General features: G+C 52.8%; 1 protein-coding gene across 2 annotated transcripts in view; it reads left to right on the forward strand.

Annotated features, from left to right (window-relative positions):
- atrn (attractin) overlaps positions 1–17,532 on the forward strand; it is a 50,849-nt gene extending 33,317 nt beyond the window's left edge. For both annotated transcript variants that reach the window (XM_067242957.1, XM_067242958.1), the window contains exons 25-29: positions 765–826; positions 6,803–6,881; positions 11,977–12,084; positions 16,339–16,453; positions 16,567–17,532. In XM_067242957.1, the coding sequence (XP_067099058.1) occupies positions 765–826; positions 6,803–6,881; positions 11,977–12,084; positions 16,339–16,453; positions 16,567–16,691 (489 nt within the window). In that variant the 3' untranslated portion in view covers positions 16,692–17,532. The remainder of the gene's footprint in view (positions 1–764; positions 827–6,802; positions 6,882–11,976; positions 12,085–16,338; positions 16,454–16,566) is intronic.
- Positions 17,533–19,105: the final 1,573 nt, after the last annotated feature.

Here is a 19,105-nt window from a genome sequence, read left to right on the forward strand (position 1 = left end):
CTGCTGAGCATGTCTCTCCCATGAGCAGGAGCAGGTCTCTCTGCTGAGCAGGTCTCTCCCATGAGCAGGTCTCTCTGCTGAGCAGGTCTCTCCCATGAGCAGGAGCAGGTCTCTCTGCTGAGCAGGTCTCTCCCATGAGCAGGTCTCTCTGCTGAGCAGGTCTCTCCCATGAGCAGGTCTCTCTGCTGAGCATGTCTCTCCCATGAGCAGGTCTCTCCCATGAGCATGTCTCTCCCATGAGCAGGTCTCTCTGCTGAGCAGGTCTCTCCCATGAGCAGGTCTCTCTGCTGAGCAGGTCTCTCCCATGAGCAGGTCTCTCTGCTGAGCATGTCTCTCCCATGAGCAGGAGCAGGTCTCTCTGCTGAGCAGGTCTCTCCCATGAGCAGGTCTCTCTGCTGAGCATGTCTCTCCCATGAGCAGGTCTCTCTGCTGAGCATGTCTCTCCCATGAGCAGGTCTCTCTGCTTAGCAGGTCTCTCCCATGAGCAGGAGCAAGTCTCTCCCATGAGCAGGTCTCTCCCATGAGCAGGAGCACGTCTCTCCCATGAGCAGGTCTCTCCCATGAGCAGGAGCAAGTCTCTCCCATGAGCAGGTCTCTCCCATGAGCAGGAACAAGTGATGATAATCTGCTGATCCTGACAGGTCCACAAGCTCACCTGGGTCTGAGCTGGTATATCTAAACTGATATCTTTTGAACTGGTATCAATGAACTGGTGTGTTTGTCTATGCTGGTACTAAGTGTGTGTCTGTCTGCTCTGTCCTCAGATTGCCTTCTCTCAGCACAGTAACTTCATGGATCTCGTCCAGTTCTTCGTCACATTCTTCAGGTGAGCCCTTCCTTATCCACACACACCCCCCCCCCCCACACACACACACACACACACACTAGAGACCCCCTGCACACACACACCACTCTAGAGATCCCTCCTAGATCTTTACACGCACACCACACTAGATATCTCTGCACACAAACACACACAACCTTAGAGACGTGAACTGACATGCACGCTTGCGCGAGTGTGTCTTTTATAATGTATGGCAGAGGGTAGAATCTCCTCGCAGGAACTCTAATATGATATCGATTTAAGGAGGGAGGAGCAGAATGGGACAGCAATATAGTAATGTGGTTCCTGAATGTGACACCCACACACAGGACATGAACTGGTTGACTGTGTGTTTGCGATGGGGGGGGGGGGGGGGGGGGGGGGGGGGGGGTTGTGGTTGTGTATGTGGAGGGGGGTGTGTGTGTCAGAGAGAGAGAGACTGCTGACTACACATAAATAATGCAGTTCTCCACGTCAATAGAGATAATGCAGGAAACACACACACACACACACACACACACATTGGTGGTACTGAATTTAGGAAGATGATATATATTGAATAAGTGTAATGAGCACTAAGATGTCTCTTTTTTTTCTTTCTTGAATGATTTATTGATGACATGGACTCCTCATGACATGTTGAGTTGGTGGATCGTGTAGAGTTTGATGGAAACCCCCCCTCCTCCCTGCGGGCAATAAACACACACAAGCACAGAGCAAATTCTACACACGCGCTCATGGATCAGCCCCGGCTTATAGGTGGACACAAACACACACGAGAAGTTAAACACACCAAAAATGTGTTTGCCTTAAGGTTTGTGAAAAGCCTCACAAGAAAGACATTCAAATCCACCGCAACACTGGCCAGGTGTCCTGTGATGTACGTTGTTTGAAGTCCAATGGAACCACCCAGCTACCGTGCCTGTATAACATCCAAACCATACAACCATGTCAACTTGTTTATGTTGAGGTACAGTTAGGGTTAGAGTGGATGTTTGAATGTCCTTTTATTAGGCTTTTTACTCATCCCAACTCGCCATAGGAAGCAGATTTGTGTTGAGGACTCTGCAGCCCCCCTGTCACTCTGCTTAGTGCTGCCGTAGAGGACTCTGCAGCCCCCCTGTCACTCTGCTTAGTGCTGCCGTAGAGGACTCTGCAGCCCCCCTGTCACTCTGGTTAGCGCTGCCGTAGAGGACTCTGCAGCCCCCCTGTCACTCTGCTTAGTGCTGCTGTAGAGGACTCTGCAGCCCCCCTGTCACTCTGCTTAGTGCTGCCGTAGAGGACTCTGCAGCCCCCCTGTCACTCTGGTTAGCGCTGCCGTAGAGGACTCTGCAGCCCCCCTGTCACTCTGCTTAGTGCTGCCGTAGAGGACTCTGCAGCCCCCCTGTCACTCTGCTTAGTGCTGCCGTAGAGGACTCTGCAGCCCCCCTGTCACTCTGCTTAGTGCTGCCGTAGAGGACTCTGCAGCCCCCCTGTCACTCTGGTTAGTGCTGCCGTAGAGGACTCTGCAGCCCCCCTGTCACTCTGGTTAGCGCTGCCGTAGAGGACTCTGCAGCCCCCCTGTCACTCTGCTTAGTGCTGCCGTAGAGGACTCTGCAGCCCCCCTGTCACTCTGCTTAGTGCTGCCGTAGAGGACTCTGCAGCCCCCCTGTCACTCTGCTTAGCGCTGCCGTAGAGGCAGGCAGGATGCCTCCTATCCACCTCCAGGATTTCATCTGGCAGGTGTTGTTTTTGCCAGTTCTTCTGTATGAAACAGGAAGCAAGCTGGGGAGGTGTACTGCGTTAAGAGTGTTCTCATTCTGTGGAACACCAGGGGAAAGCTAGCCAGCCTGGAGCCGCAAGCTCAACGGAAAACATGTTCAGAAGCAAGAATCAGATTTATTATGATAAGTAAGTTGACACAAACTAAGACTTTTCTCTGGTGGGTTGGTGCGTACAGTAAACATAGAGGTAGAAATATAAATGCCTCAAACAAGTAGTGTAATATAGAAAATAAAAATAAAGAATACTCAATAAATATATTAAATATTTGAAGACATTTTGTTCTTTTCAATGTCATTAGGATGGAGAGGTTTGTGGTATAATGTGAAATTGTGAAATTAAGTCCAAAGTAAAACACTGAGAAACTTCTAAACTAGCTGCTGCCCTATATTAACCACGGCTAATCATTTGAAGTCATAGCACAGTGAGCAACTGAACCATGCTCTAAAATAGAGCTAGCCAAATAGATTTTCAGGGAACTTTCTTTTCAAATGACCCAGCGTACGTATGCAACATTTTGCCTGTGGCAGGGTTTTTACAGTGCGAGTTGAAGTGGAAAGGCTGCATCAGTCATAATACAGACACAGCTGTATTTTGGATGGATGTTGAACGGAAGTGCCAACAAAATGATTCCAGTTGAATTCCCCCCACACTCTTCCTCTCTCTCTCTTTCCCCCCCACACTTTTCCTCTCTCTCTCTTTCCCCCCACACACTTTTCCTCTCTCTCTCTTTCCCCCCACACGTTTCCTCTCTCTCTCTTTCCCCCCCCCCACACTTTTCCTCTCTCTCTCTTCCCCCCCACACTCTTCCTCTCTCTCTCTTTCCCCCCACACTTTTCCTCTCTCTCTCTTTCCCCCCCACACTCTTCCTCTCTCTCTCTTCCCCCCCCCACACTTTTCCTCTCTCTCTCTTTCCCCCCCCCACACTTTTCCTCTCTCTCTCTTTCCCCCCACACTCTTCCTCTCTCTCTCTTTCCCCCCACACTTTTCCTCTCTCTCTTTCCCCCCCCCACACTTTTCCTCTCTCTCTCTTCCCCCCCCACACTCTTCCTCTCTCTCTTTCCCCCCACACTCTTCCTCTCTCTCTCTTTCCCCCCACACTCTTCCTCTCTCTCTCTTTCCCCCCACACTCTTCCTCTCTCTCTCTTTCTCCCCACACTCTTCCTCTCTCTCTCTTTCCCCTCACACTCTTCCTCTCTCTCTCTTTCCCCCCACACTCTTCCTCTCTCTCTCTTTCCCCCCACACTCTTCCTCTCTCTCTCTTTCCCCCCACACTCTTCCTCTCTCTCTCTTTCCCCCCCACACTCTTCCTCTCTCTCTCTTTCCCCCCACACTCTTCCTCTCTCTCTTTCCCCCCACACTCTTCCTCTCTCTCTCTTTCCCCCCACACTCTTCCTCTCTCTCTCTTTCCCCCCCACACTCTTCCTCTCTCTCTCTTTCCCCCCACACTCTTCCTCTCTCTCTTTCCCCCCACACTCTTCCTCTCTCTCTCTTTCCCCCCACACTCTTCCTCTCTCTCTCTTTCCCCCCACACTCTTCCTCTCTCTCTTTCCCCCCACACTCTTCCTCTCTCTCTCTTTCCCCCCACACTCTTCCTCTCTCTCTCTTTCCCCCCCACACTCTTCCTCTCTCTCTTTCCCCCCACACACTTCCTCTCTCTCTTTCTCCCCACACTCTCTCCCTTCTCTTCTCTCTAGCTGGTAATCCTCAGCTCAGTGTTTCTGGTGTGTGGGCTGTGCCTGTGATTCAGCAAAGAAAACGAGTCCTCCTGCAGCTAGTGTAGCAGAGTGCATCCATCCATCCTGTCTTCCTTTGGGGATGGGGGAAGGTGGGCCCTCTTATCACCAGAGCCAGCATACACACAGTAACCACAGTACACACAGTACACACAGTACACACACATCTCCAGGTCCAAACACACGAGCCCTTCCTGTCTCTAGTGGGACGTTCTTGGCTGCAGCAGGACCGGACACATTCAAACCTGCATTACAGAGAGACTCATCTCTAGCTGGTGTCTCTACCTGGCATCTCTTCACATGCTCATCTCTAGCTGGTGTCTCTACCTGGCATCTCTTCACATGCTCATCTCTAGCTGGTGTCTCTACCTGGCATCTCTTCACATGCTCATCTCTAGCTGGTGTCTCTACCTGGCATCTCTTCACATGCTCATCTCTAGCTGGTGTCTCTACCTGGTATCTCTTCACATGCTCATCTCTAGCTGGTGTCTCTACCTGGCATCTCTTCACATGCTCATCTCTAGCTGGTGTCTCTACCTGGCATCTCTTCACATGCTCATCTCTAGCTGGTGTCTCTACCTGGTATCTCTTCATATACTCATCTCTAGCGAGTATCTCTAGCTGGTATCCCTGCTACAGCCCTGTGATCTGCCCTTCAGTATTCAGAGAGGGTGAGTGTGGCTGTGCCATCTCCTCCTCTGGTCCGGCTTTTTCCTGTCTGCTATTCTATTAGCCAGCACCAGGTGCCCCAGGGGAGCTGTGTTCCACAGAGATAGGCACACACTCGCACGGTCACACACACACACACACACACACACACACACACACACACACACACACGCTCACGAATGTGCACATGCACATACAGCTTGCATTAACATACTCAAGTGCATGCACTCACACACACACTCAATGCAGGCATATCTATATAGATAAAGAGACAGATAAATATATATATTTAAAACACACACACACACACACAGTGCCATAATTGAGGTGAGCGGCCGGGGGTGGTGTTCTGGTCCATCAGCGGCCAGGCCGGCCCACCAGGACCCTCGCTCCACAGGCCTCCACCCTGATACTTGCCCTGGGTCGGGTTGTGTGTGTGGCAGCAATGTTATTAGTGTAGAGGGCTGGAGTGCTGTGTTCTCTGCTGAGTGGTGCACACTCCTTCTCCTGGGTCTCCTGCGGCTCCTCCCTGGGGCTTCTTCTCTGGGGAGAACGCATGTCTTTACATCCCTCGCTCTTTCTCTCCCTCCCTGTCTCCATATCTTTGACCCTGCAGTATTCAGGTCCCCCCCCCCTCCCTCCCTCCCTCTCTCTCTCCATATCTCTGCAGTATTCAGGTCAGAAGGAGAAGATGAGACTCCTCTCTGATTAATAATAGATCACTGTCCTCCTGCGCTCCCCTCTCCTCCTGCTCTGTCTCTCCTCTCCCCTCCTCCTGCTTTCCTCACCTCCTCTTCCCTCTTCTCTTCCTCACCCCTTCTCCCCTCTCCTACTCCTCTCCTCCTGTTCTCCTCTGTCGTCCTCCTCTCCCCTCTCTTATCTTCTCTTTGCTTTTTCTCGTCTCCTCGTGTTCACTCTCCTCCCTTCTCCTCACCTCTCCGCACTCACCTCCTCTTCTCCTCTCCCCAGTCTGCCCCTTAGAGAATCGACTTCCTCTCCTTGCAAGCTGGTCCTGCTGGGAGTGGTCACAGCACAGTTTGATGAAAGCCCAGTCCTCAGGTGTGGGGAAGGTTCAGGCCACTGGCCATCTGTTGGAGGCAGGGTCGGACTGGCCGTCGGGAGATATAGATATACCGGGCCGTTTTTCAGTCCCAATCCAGACCTGGTGGAGGGGTGCGTGGTGCAGGGGTGTGAGGATGGGGGCAGTGTGTGGGGGGGGAAGGAGGGAGGGGGGAGTGTGTGTGGGGGAGGGAGGGGGGGAGCGAGTTCCAGCAGGGTATTTGAAGGGCTGAGCGTCTAGATGGAGAGAGAGGAAATGCTGAAACTCTTCAAATCACTGAGTCGTGGCCTCTCAAGTCTTTTATAGAAACTATGTCAGCTTTGGGGCCGCCTAGCTGAAGGAGAGAGATCTGGAAGGGGTGATAGGAGCCATTAATGTTCAATCTGTCTGTTGCTGGATGCAGCCGACTGCAGATGGATGGGGATCTTAGCAGCCTTGCTAATTGAAGTCTGGGCCGGGGAGGGGGACGTGACAGCCAACAGGAAGGAGGTCGTTATGGAGCGCTGGTGTGTTTACACGGCGCTGCAGCGTCTCTGACATTTGTGAATCGCGTTACATTTATTTGTGAATCATGAAATACATTTGTGAATCGTGTTACGTTTGTTCGTGAATTATGAAACTAATCTAACTCCATACACCTGCTATGGGGACACACAGACACAACTGCATTGGGGAACAGGCACACTCACACACACTAACAAATACCGCAGTGTGACGTTGACATGTGCTCCTCCTCTTCCTGTCTGTGCTCAGCTGCTTCCTGTCTCTGCTGCTGGTGGCCGCTGTGGTCTGGAAGATCAAACAGAGCTGCTGGGCGTCACGGCGACGAGAGGTGAGTGTTGACCTCTGACCCACGGCCTGCCTCTGTTCTGGAGGATCTTACCTGGACCCTCCTCCACCGGCCCTCCATCACATCCACCACCTCTCACGCCTCTAAAGGGTTTGGTGCCCATGTGTTTCAGCCTATTTGTATTTCTGTGTTTTACAGCCAGAGTAGGGATGCTTCCAAGTGGCTGTGTGTGTGTCTGTGTGTGTGTCTGCGTGTGTATCTGCGTGTGTGTCTGCGTGTGTGTGTCTGTGTCTGCGTGTGTGTCTGCGTGTGTGTCTGCGTGTGTGTGTGTCTGCGTGTGTGTGTCTGCGTGTGTGTGCGTGCGTGTGGATGAGGTCTGACCAGGGGCTAACATCCTCTCTCTGGTCCTGCTGGTTGAAGAGCTTTTCAGTTGAACCCTCCAGAGAGCTGTCATTCCCCAGACCAGGGCCCCCTCAACCCCCCACCCCTGTCGCCCCCGCCCCCCTACTACCACCCCCCTCCCTCCGTCCCTCACCCAACCACTCTGAGCGTACCCAGCGTAACCTTTACACAAAACGGCCTCTCAGGCACCCAGAAGATCAAGAGGTGTGAGTGCGCATGTGTGCATGTGCAGCCCGCCCGTGAACAGGATTGTAGAGTACCGTGCTTGTACTCTTAGAATGAAAAGTAATGCTGTTGAACTCCCAGCGCACACGCACACAGTCATAACACTGCTGTTGGGTTACACAGTCATTACGCATGGTTATTTCTCCTGAGATGAAAAATCAGTTTGTATTCTCAGCACCCTCTCCCAGACTGGTCTAGGTGGGATGGTTGCTTATTACTTTGTCCTATGTCAGCAACGGCTGCTTTCTGAATACAGAGTTGGCATGGCAGGATGCTAACTATCTGGAGAGAGTTAGCATAGCAGGATGCTAACTATCTGGAGAGAGTTAGCATGGCAGGATGCTAACTGTCTGGAGAGAGTTAGCATAGCAGGATGCTAACTGTCTGGAGAGAGTCAGCATAGCAGGATGCTAACTATCTGGAGAGAGTTAGCATGGCAGGATGCTAACTGTCTGGAGAGAGTTAGCATAGCAGGATGCTAACTGTCTGGAGAGAGTTAGCATAGCAGGATGCTAACTATCTGGAGAGAGTTAGCATGGGAAGCTACTTGTGTATGAATTGTTAGTATGGAGGGGAACTACTGTCTGGAGAGGGGGCAGAGAGGACTGATATAGGAGACACCTGTGCATAGCTGGATCTGGTGTGTAGCGGTAGGTCAGTGGTGTGTGTGTGTGTGTGTGTGTGTGTGTGTGTGTGTAAAGCAGCAAGTCAGTGATAACTGTGTGTGTGTAAAGCAGCAAGTCAGTGATAAGTGTGTGTGTGTGTGTGTGTATAAGAAGCAAGTCAGTGATAAGTGTGTGTGTAAAGCAGCAAGTCAGTGATAAGTGTGTGTGTGTGTAAGCAGCAAGTCAGTGATACGTCTGTGTGTGTAGGCAGCAAGTCAGTGATAACGATGTGTGTGTGTGTGTGTGTGTGTGTATAAGCAGCAAGTCAGTGATACGTCTGTGTGTGTAGGCAACAAGTCAGTGATAACGATGTGTGTGTGTGTGTATAAGCAGCAGGTCAGGTTTAACTGCTCCGGCTACGCTCCTTACTCAGGCCATTAACCACTGCCAGTAAACAGTCTAGCAATGTTCCCCTTCATGATGCTGCCCCCTCCAGGAAGCACCTAAGGGACGGGGGGAGAGGGGGCATAAATGTCACAGGCTTGATCCCACCTATATTTATGAGGCCAATAAACCCTCAGCCCCCCTCAACCTCCTCATCCCCCCCCCTCACCCCCTCCTCCTGGTGAGAGGTGTGAGGGTGACGGTCCTCCTGGTGAGAGGTGTGAGGGTGACGGTCCTCCTGGTGAGAGGTGTGAGGGTGACTGTCCTCCTGGTGAGAGGTGTGAGGGTGACTGTCCTCCTGGTGAGAGGTGTGAGGGTGACTGTCCTCCTGGTGAGAGGTGTGAGGGTGACTGTCCTCCTGGTGAGAGGTGTGAGGGTGACGGTCCTCCTGGTGAGAGGTGTGAGGGTGACGGTCCTCCTGGTGAGAGGTGTGAGGGTGACTGTCCTCCTGGTGAGAGGTGTGAGGGTGACTGTCCTCCTGGTGAGAGGTGTGAGGGTGACTGTCCTCCTGGTGAGAGGTGTGAGGGTGACTGTCCTCCTGGTGAGAGGTGTGAGGGTGACGGTCCTCCTGGTGAGAGGTGTGAGGGTGACTGTCCTCCTGGTGAGAGGTGTGAGGGTGACGGTCCTCCTGGTGAGAGGTGTGAGGGTGACGGTCCTCCTGGTGAGAGGTGTGAGGGTGACTGTCCTCCTGGTGAGAGGTGTGAGGGTGACTGTCCTCGTGCGATCTGAAGCTCCTCTTCCTATTCTGACAGGGTCAGCCCTGCTGGAGGCTCCTGGTCCTCACTCTGATCCCTGGACAACTCTCCTGCTCTCCCCTTCTTTCCTCTCTCCCCTCCCCCCCTCTCTCTCCTCTCCTCTCTGGTGGGGGTGTTAGGTCAGGTGCCTGTCAGGCCAGGGTCTTCACCATGCTGCTACCCCTGTTGGTGAGCTGGGGCACTGCGGAACAGCTGCCACACAGACACACTGGGGGGGCTCCAGAGGTCTAAGCAGAGGAGATGGGGAGAGAGACGGAGGCAGATGGAGAAAGAGGGTGGAGGAGAGGGACATGGAGAAGGAGGGTGGAGGAGATGGAGAAAGGGGATGGAGGAGAGGGAGGGAGATGGAGAAAGAGGGTGGAGGAGAGGGAGGGAGATGGAGAAAGAGGGTGGAGGAGAGGGAGGGAGATGGAGAAAGAGGGTGGAGGAGAGGGAGGGAGATGGAGGGAGGGAGATGGAGAAAGGGGGTGGAGGAGAGGGAGGGAGATGGAGGAGAGGGAGGGAGATGGAGAAAGGGGGTGGAGGAGAGGGAGGGAGATGGAGAAAGATGGTGGAGGTGACGTGAAGGTCAACGTGAGGAATCTGTAAGTGAAGGAAAACAGGCTAACACTGGTGATACACGCTAGTGAAGAGAAAGCGATGGCGGTGGTTGGATGCATGAATAACTGGCTGCATGGGTGGATGGATGGATAACTGGGTGGATGGATGGCTGAATGGATAACTGTCTGGATGGTTGGGTAGATAATATGCTTATTAGCCAGCATTGTACAAGTTGGCAGTTCTCGAAGTCTGGCAGTTATCCAACACTTGGAAGTTCTCAGATATTGTGTGTGCGTGCGTGCTTCTCCTCCACAGCTCCTGAGACAGTTGTTAATCCTTCTGTTCAGTATTCTGGGAGAGAGACAGGGAATAATTAAAGGCTGGATTAGCAATGATGTCTTATTACTGAGAATAGACACACTGGCTTATCACTCTGACCCCAGCACACTGGAGGTGACCCCCATACCCTGACCCCCCCACCCCCGTCCCCCCCCCCACCCCCGTCCAGCTCACTTCCTTATTACGCTCCACACACCGGCCTTCACTAACACATGATTCAGGCTCCTCTTTCCCTCTCCTCTATTCCACTCCTCCTCTTCTTTTCCTTATTGTTTGTATTTTCTTCTCTTCTTCATTACCTCGATCTCTTATTGTCTTTATTCTGTTCTTTTTCAGCCCAGTGCCCCCCCCCCCCTCCCCCACCCCAGCAATGCTTGCTTACTGGACATCTACTGACCGAGTTGCATAAGACAAACTCTCCCTCACGCACACATGCCTCTTCCTTTTGTAGGCTGTCCACACACAGCAGAGTAGAGAGCGGGTGGGTAGAGGGATCAAAGCATGGCATGCTGCCAGTATTCACACCTCCTCTCCTCCACCCTGCTCCTCACTAGAGAGAGAGAGAGGGAGGGAGGGAGGGAGAGGGAGGGGGAGAGGGAGGGGGAGAGGGAGAGAGAGAGGGGGGAGAGAGGGAGAGGAAGGGATAGGGGGGGGGGAGAGGGAGTGGGAAGGAGAGGGGGAGAGACCCCAAAGTAGTCTTGTTCTCTGAGATGATGGAGAGCTCTCCCTCCGACAGCATTTTTAAACGGATGCATCAATAAGTAAATGGTTTGATGCAGAAGTGCGTTGAGAAGTGCTGTGCATGTGTGTGTGTGTGTGTGTGTGTGTGTGTGTGTGTGTGTGTGTGTGTGTGTGTGTGTGTGTGTGTGTGTGTGTGTGTGTGTGTGTGTGTGTGTGTGTGTGTGTGTGTGTGTGTGTGTGTGTGTGTGTGTGTGTGTGTGTGCTGTGTCCGAATGCTCTCTCAATTCCCTGTGCCCAGAGGCAAACTCTTTGTATGTTTCTTTCTCACTCTCACACCTCTATCCTGCTCATTCTTTCTGTCGCTTACATTTGCTCTCTCACCTCACTCTCCTAGTCTTTCTCCTCTCTCCCTTTTTTACTCTGTCTCTCTTCTCTCTCTCTCCCTCTTCTCTCTCCCTCCTCCCTCCTCTCTCTCTCCCCCCTCCTGTCTGTCTGTGTAATCTGCCGACTCTATTTGGCTCTACAGCTCCTTGCATGTCATGCGAGCTCTCCACGACACGTTCCCCAGATTGGTACACGGGTAGCTCGTGTGCATGCGTGTTCCTAATGAGGCGTGCGTGCGTGCGGCTGGACAGGGACACAGACGCACGTTCCTGTCTGTCTGTACCAGGATGAAAGCAGCTGGCTGTCAGAGACCCTTCCGTGTCCTCGCCGGGGACACGGCTCCAGTAACATCAGTTGTTTTTTTTGCTTCATGCATGAACCTCCAGCCTTGTGAAGTGTTGTGAGTCAGCCTCGAAAAGAGACTTCAATGAAACTTTCTTTTTGTTTTGTTTTTTGGAGCGTTGGATTTGGGTGCTTCTGCTCTATTCTTCTCCCGCCTGTCTGGCAGCTTCAGATGCTGCCGCTCTGTTTGAGCTCTCTAGAACTCTTCGCATGTTCTAGAACCCCACTCATGTTCTAGAACTCCCCCCTTTCGTGTTCTAGATCCCCTCTCGTGTTCTAGAAACCTCATGTTCCAGTGCATCTCATTTCTACATCCGTTTATGTTCTAGAATCCTTCTCATGTTCTAGAATCCTTCTCATGTTCTAGAATCCTTCTCATGTTCCAGAACTTCACGTTCCTCTCCCTCCTCTACCTCACAGCAACTGCTCCGGGAGATGCAGCAGATGGCCAGCCGGCCTTTCGCTACCATCAACGTCGCCTTGGAGACGGACGAGGAGCCGCCCGACCTGATTGGAGGAAACGTCAAGGTGAGCGCGTCATCATGGCCAGAGCCGACGGCGCGGGGAACCCCTCCCTCTGCCTCAGTCTGCCTCCTGTCAGCATGGAAGCTATACCTGAATGGGTTCCAGGAAGCGTCCCCCCTGTAAACCTTGTTAGTAGCCGCGAGTGTTCATTGGCTGAGTTTCCTTCCTGTGTTCGGTGGTCCCTGTGTAAAGGTCTTCCTGTGTTCAGTACTGCATGTGTATGGGACTTCCTGTGCAGTGGGGCAATGAGGGTCTCTGCTGGCTCGGGTATCTCAGGTGCTTTGGTGGGCTGAGGAGTGCAGGGCCTGGGGGAGGATGCTGAGGCTGTGGCAGGGCTCATGTATCTCAGGGGCTTTTGGTGGGCGGGGGTTCTCTCCAATCAGCTACCCTGTGGAGCGTATCCTTCTCTGTGTGTGTGTCTCCCTCCCTCCCTCCGGCTCCTTCTCTGTCCCTCATTCCCCTCCGACTTCTCTCTCTCCCTTTCTCTTCTCTCACGCACTCTGATTCCTCTCCCTCCCTCGCTCCCAATACCTGTCAGTCTCTCCCTCCCTCATCTTTCGGTCTCTAGCTCTTTCTCCCCCCCCCCCCACCCTTCTGTTTTGCCCTCCTTTCTCGCTTTCCGCTCATGGACGAGCGCTTTTCTGATCTCATCTGCAGTCTGGCTCCTCTGCTGCTGTTATCTCTGTGTGCGTGTGCAAGCTGTGCCACCGAGGCCAAGTCCTCCATCGCAGATTAGCCTCTCTTCTCTTCCCCTCCCCCCTTCTTCTTTCCCCCACTCCTCTCTCCTCTTTCCCCTCTTCTCTTCCTCCCCACCTCTCTTCTCTCGGGAAACATCCCTCTTCCATCCTGCCTTCTCTCTTCTTCTCCTGGGGGAAGACCGGCCCTGGAGCAAAGATCCAATTTAGATCTCCTCTCCCTCCCCTCCCTCCACAATGTGCTCTATGCTATCTCCCCCCTCCCTCCACAATGTGCTCTATGCTATCTCCCCCCCTCCCTCCACAATATGCTCTATGCTATCTCCCCCCCTCCTTCCACAATGTGCTCTATGCTATCTCCCCCCCTCCCTCCACAAAGTGCTCTATGCTATCTCCCCCCCTCCCTCCACAATGTGCTCTATGCTATCTCCCCCCTCCTTCCACAATGTGCTCTATGCTATCTCCCCCCTCCTTCCACAATGTGCTCTATGCCATCTCCCCCCTCCTTCCACAATGTGCTCTATGCTATCTCCCCCCCTCCTTCCACAATGTGCTCTATGCTATCTCCCCCCCTCCCTCCACAATGTGCTCTATGCTATCTCCCCCCCTCCCTCCACAATGTGCTCTATGCCATCTCCCCCCCTCCCTCCACAATGTGCTCTATGCTATCTCCCTCCCCTCCCTCCACAATGTGCTCTATGCTATCTCCCCCCCCTCCCTCCACATTGTGCTCTATGCTATCTCCCCCCCTCCCTCCACAATGTGCTCTATGCTATCTCTCCATGCCGCAGCTGGTGGAAGATCCTCCCTGGTCTGCATGTGGTCCTATCAGGAGACCCTGCCAGTCTATCATGACATGTGATTGGACCAGACTGCATTGAGGGAAGATCTTTAAAGTTGTAAAGGCTAGGAGGAGGAGTGTTGGATGTGTGATGAAGACTAGGAGGAGTGTTGGATGTGTGATGAAGGCTAGGAGGAGGAGTGTTGGATGTGTGATGAAGGCTAGGAGGAGTGTTGGATGTGTGATGAAGACTAGGAGGAGGAGTGTTGGATGTGTGATGAAGGCTAGGAGGAGGAGTGTTGGATGTGTGATGAAGGCTAGGAGGAGGAGTGTTGGATGTGTGATGAAGGCTAGGAGGAGGAGTGTTGGATGTGTGATGAAGGCTAGGAGGAGGAGTGTTGGATGTGTGATGAAGGCTAGGAGGAGGAGTGTTGGATGTGTGATGAAGGCTAGGAGGAGGAGTGTTGGATGTGTGATGAAGGCTAGGAGGAGGAGTGTTGGATGTGTGATGAAGGCTAGGAGGAGGAGGCTGTGTCGCCCACACGCTGAGCTAATTCCTGGAGCTGAACCCCTCTGAGGCCTGTCTGGCCGACACAGATAACTCCCCCGGGGGCGGGGGGGGGGTTAAACAAAAGGCCTGCGCTGAGGAATGTCATTACCACAGTCCCTCTGAAGACTGAGCAGACAGACCTCTTTACCTGGTAGGAAGCTCACAGACAGCATCTAAAGGAAGGCATAATAGAATTTTCGACGGTGTTCTATTTCATGTTTTCTTTCCTCTGTGAGGGACGGCGTGTCTGTTTATGAAGGCTGTTCCTTCTACTGTCCCTCAGTGTTGCTTATGTTCAGCAGCCTGCTAAAGAGGAGCATGCTGTTGCAACGTGAATGAACACAGGTTGCATGAACACAGGTGCTTGAGCGCAGGTGCATGAGCGCAGGTGCATGAGCGCAGGTGCATGAGCGCAGGTGCATGAGCGCAGGTGCATGAGCGCAGGTGCATGAGCGCAGGTGCATGAGCGCAGGTGCGTCAGACACAGGTGCGTCAGACACAGGTGTGTCAGACACAGGTGTGTCAGAGCCTGGCAGTGTGTGATTGCTTGTGTGACGTCAGCCTCTCTTCCCAGTGAGACTGTTGTCTGCTTCTGTACTGTTCCATTTCTGAGTAGACCCAGAACACACAGGTACACACACACACACACACACACACAGGACAACACAAGCAGAACCCCCACAGAGAGTGCGTGCGTTTGTGTGTGAAACAGCTTGTGTATCTCCAGCAGGTAGAAGAGGAGGTGTGTGGGAGGGGGGTGGGGGTACAGAGACAGAACCGGTAATAAATGTGTAAATTGGGTCAGAGTTTGAATATGATTACTGTCTCTCTCGCTGTGTTCTTTCGTGTAGTGGGTATGCATACGCGAGCACACCGGTGGGTGTGTGGGTGGTGCCACACTAGGAGCGCTGTTTGACTCCGTCCTTGGGGGGCGAGGTCGGGGCGTGTGAATGCCAGGCATGGCCCGGTTTCCTGTCCGGCTTAGGGGGAGGGGGGGGGGGGGGGTGGGGGGGTGGACTGAGAGAGAGAGGACTGTACTGAGATGTTTGAATTCCTGTTTGTGTGTGTGTGTATCCTTGTGTATTGTGTGTGTGTTTGTGTGTATCCTTGTGTATTGTGTGTGTGTGTGTGTTGTAATGGTCGGAGGTGCCAGGCAGGCAATGCCTACCAGAGAGATCAAGTCCCGATACTGTGAACCATACACAGGATAAGAGAAGCAGTTCAGACATTCTGTTTAAAATGGCTTTCCCCTCGATCAGTCAATGTGGAGTGACATTTTGGGATCTGGGTGTTTCTTATTTAATCTGTCAAAAGCAAAATATCATAGAAAATAATCACTTATTTTCCACCAGTCGAACACAATTTTTTTTACATGCGGCCTCGCCTCAATTTATAAACCATAAATGCAGTCACAACAATTATGAACAAAATATGCAACAAATATGCAACGATCACAATCTTTACATCTCAAGAAATCAAAAAACTCAAAGCCAATTCAGTTTCCCACGAGTCTGTCAAACGAAACATAAAGCGCGTTGGCAAGTTCATTCATCACAACAATTCATCTGAGGTCCCGTTTTCTCGAAGCGATAAGAGTTCCATTCAAAAGTAAAGAAGGGTAAGTTATCCCAAAGCTCAATGAACGACCCGGAGCTTTGCTACGTCATGTGGAGAAGCGCTGAAGCTGGGACTGTGGTCGGCACAGCTCCCATAGAACCACTTCCAACAAAGCGCCTATGCTGACTTTAGTGCTCTTAACCACAACAGCAGCTCATGCAGAAACGGGGCTGTGTCCAGGCTGTGTCCAGGCTGTGTCCAGGCTGTGTCCAGGCTGTGTCCAGGCTTCTTCCTGGGGCTTCTCATCCCTTTCCAACACCTTTTAGCGCTTCACATGCACAGGGGGTTTGATTAAAGAAGCAGGCTTAGGCAAGGTGGAGTAGTGACATTTAATACATTATTGTTGTGGGCCGCCATAGTGGATTTGTGTATCCCTGTGTGTGTGTGTTCATTCCTGTGTGTGTCCCCTATATTTCTGTAGGGCCTGGTTGACTGTTTCTGTAGGGCCTGGTTGACTGTTTCCGTAGGGCCTGGCTGACTGTTTCCGTAGGGCCTGGCTGACTGTTTCCGTAGGGCCTGGCTGACTGTTTCCATAGGGCCTGGCTGACTGTTTCCATAGGGGCTGGATGACTGTTTCTATAGGGCCTGGCTAACTGTTTCTTCTCTCCCTCCAGACGGTGCCCAAGCCCATAGCCCTGGAGCCGTGCTTCGGCAACAAGGCTGCAGTTCTCTCCATCTTTGTGCGATTACCCAGAGGCTCCCGGGGCATTCCCCCCCCAGGACAGTCTGGTGAGATTCCCTCTCCTCCCCCCACCCACATGGGTGTGGTGTCATATCCTGTGTTGATGACGTGTGTGACATCATATCCTGTGTTGTTGACGTGTGTGTGTGTGTGTGTGCAGGCCTGGCGGTGGCCAGTGCGCTGGTGGACGTGTCGCAGCAGATGTGTGTGGGCTTCAAGGAAAAAAGCGGAGGACTGAGGAGCCGCAAGCAGCAGCCCAGCGCCCAGCCCTCCACCTGCATCTGACCCTGACCCCGGGCCCAGGGAGAGGCGCATGCAGGGTCTGTGGGGTGGGGAAGGGGAGGAGGGGGATGGTGGACTGATTCCTCTCCAGCTGCCCCTACCCAGAAGAACTTGGAGGGTGGGGGGAGGTATGGTTTTGGGGAGGACTTCCAGCCACGTTGGGGGCTCTCACACCTGAGGAGGGATGGAGAGACACACCCATCCCGCGTAACGTCTCACTCTGGATGTTTAGAGACTGAACCTTACCCGGTAACACAGTCATGTACAGAAACACAGACTCCCGTTGGTCCCACTGACTTCTTCTGGAGGGCCTGGACCATACCCCCCTACCCCTGCTCTCTGACTCGCTCTGCAACCATGGAACCCCACAACACACACACACACACATCTAACCCTACCCCTGCTCTCTGACTAGCTCTGCATCCATGGAACCCAGACAACCCCACACACTCTAATGAGGAGCTGGTCTCAGTAGATGAATCCTGCCCCAAATACAAGCCTCAAATTCTGTCTCTCTGTATAGCTTCATTGTAGATACTGAGAACGTAGTTTGTTAATATGTATAATTTAGCAGCAAAGCTGGGTTTTTTTGTAAATAATGAGAAAGTATTGTGAATGACATTTGTTGAATGGTTTTGAAAATTATGTATGGCAAACTCCCGAGGCTTTTAAAATGTGAGCACAGTACATAGCATATTTTGTAAGATGGTAAACGAACAAACATAAACACTAGCTGATGGAACTACATGTAAACCTTGAGGATACTAGCTACCTGACCTTGTAATTACTTATGTACATAAAGAATGACAGAACATTTTGTCTATAATTAAATGTTATAATTCACTCCTGTGTTGTATTTCTTTAGTGTCGTTTCACTTTAATGGCCGTGTTTAGGGAGCCATACAGGAAGTCTGCTCTGTACTCCTTCACCCCTCCCTCCTCTCTTTCTCTCTCCCCCTCCTCTCCCTCCCTCCCTCCTCTCTCTCTCCCCCTCCTCTCCCTCCCTCCCTCCTCTCTCTCCCTCCCCTCCCTCCCTCCTTCCTCTCTCTCCCTCTCTCCCCCCCTCTCCCTCCCTCCTCTCCCTCCCCTCCCTCCCTCCCTCCTTCCCCTCTCTCCCTCCCCTCCCCTCTCCCTCCCCTCTCTCCCCCTCTCTCCCCCCTCTCCCTCCCCCCTCCTCTCCCCCCTCTCCCTCCCTCCTCTCCCTCCCCTCCCTCCCATCTCTCCCTCCCCTCTCCCTCCCTCCCTCCCTCCCCTCTCTCCCTCCCCCCCTCCTCTCCCCCCCTCTCCCTCCCTCCTCTCCCTCCCCCTCCCTCCCTCCCTCCTTCTCCTCTCTCCCTCCCCTCTCCCTCCCTCCCTCCCTCCCCTCTCCCTCCCTCCCTCCCCTCTCTCCCCCCTCTCCCTCCCCCCCTCCTCTCCCCCCTCTCCCTCCCTCCTCTCCCTCCCCTCCCTCCCTCCCCCCTCTCCCTCCCTCCTCTCCCTCCTCTCCCTCCCCTCTCCCTCCCTCCCTCCCCTCTCTCCCCTCTCTCCCCCCTCTCCCTCCCCCCCTCCTCTCCCCCCTCTCCCTCCCTCCTCTCCCTCCCCTCCCTCCCTCCTTCCCCTCTCTCCCTCCCTCCCTCCCTCCCCTCTCTCCCTCCCCCCTCTCCCTCCCTCCCTCCCTCCCCCCTCTCCCTCCCTCCCTCCTCTCCCCAGGATGAGGTGCGCTCCCTGGACTCTCTGCTGCCTTTGGTCTCATGTCCAAGTCCAGACAGGGATGCTCAGACAAGGAATATTCATCTACTGAAGTTAAGTCCTGAAATTACTTTCTCCATTGAAACAAATGAGATGCCATCAACTAACCAGTTAACATGAACTTAGGCATTAACTCTTGTCTTGCTTTAAGGCTCGTATGTCATTTTTCTCTGACAAATTCAAAAAGAAACGTCTGATCTAATTACATTCCAGCAGCTCTGATGTGGGTTTGTTGGAGGAAGCTGCCACAGGCAATAAAGAGTGTAAATTCTCCTCAGCAGATTTTAAATATGCTGAACAAAGGTTATGAGGCAAGAGGTAATTGTCAGAAATGCTGAATTTGTGCTTTCTTATGAGATTTGTTTACTGACTATCTGCATTAGACAATCACATTAGTCATTAATTCTCCCTAAACCACCTGCTCTCATACTTCCTGTCCTGCTAGCAGTCGGTAGACGGGGTCATACAGTCCATGCAGCTGCTTCCAAGGCTGGGCGCTGGACTCTGCTGTGCCCATCTCTGGTCCAGTTCCAGTCTAACCCCATTCTACAGCCCTGGGCTGGCATTAAGGTTTTATACTGTGATAGTGGTGAAGACATGGTTATACTCTGTGATAGTGGTGAAGACATGGTTATACACTGTGATAGTGGTGAAGACCTGGTTATACACTGTGATAGTGGTGAAGACAT

The sequence above is a fragment of the Osmerus mordax genome, chromosome 9, assembly GCF_038355195.1.
Source record: "Osmerus mordax isolate fOsmMor3 chromosome 9, fOsmMor3.pri, whole genome shotgun sequence".
Lineage (NCBI taxonomy): Eukaryota > Metazoa > Chordata > Actinopteri > Osmeriformes > Osmeridae > Osmerus > Osmerus mordax.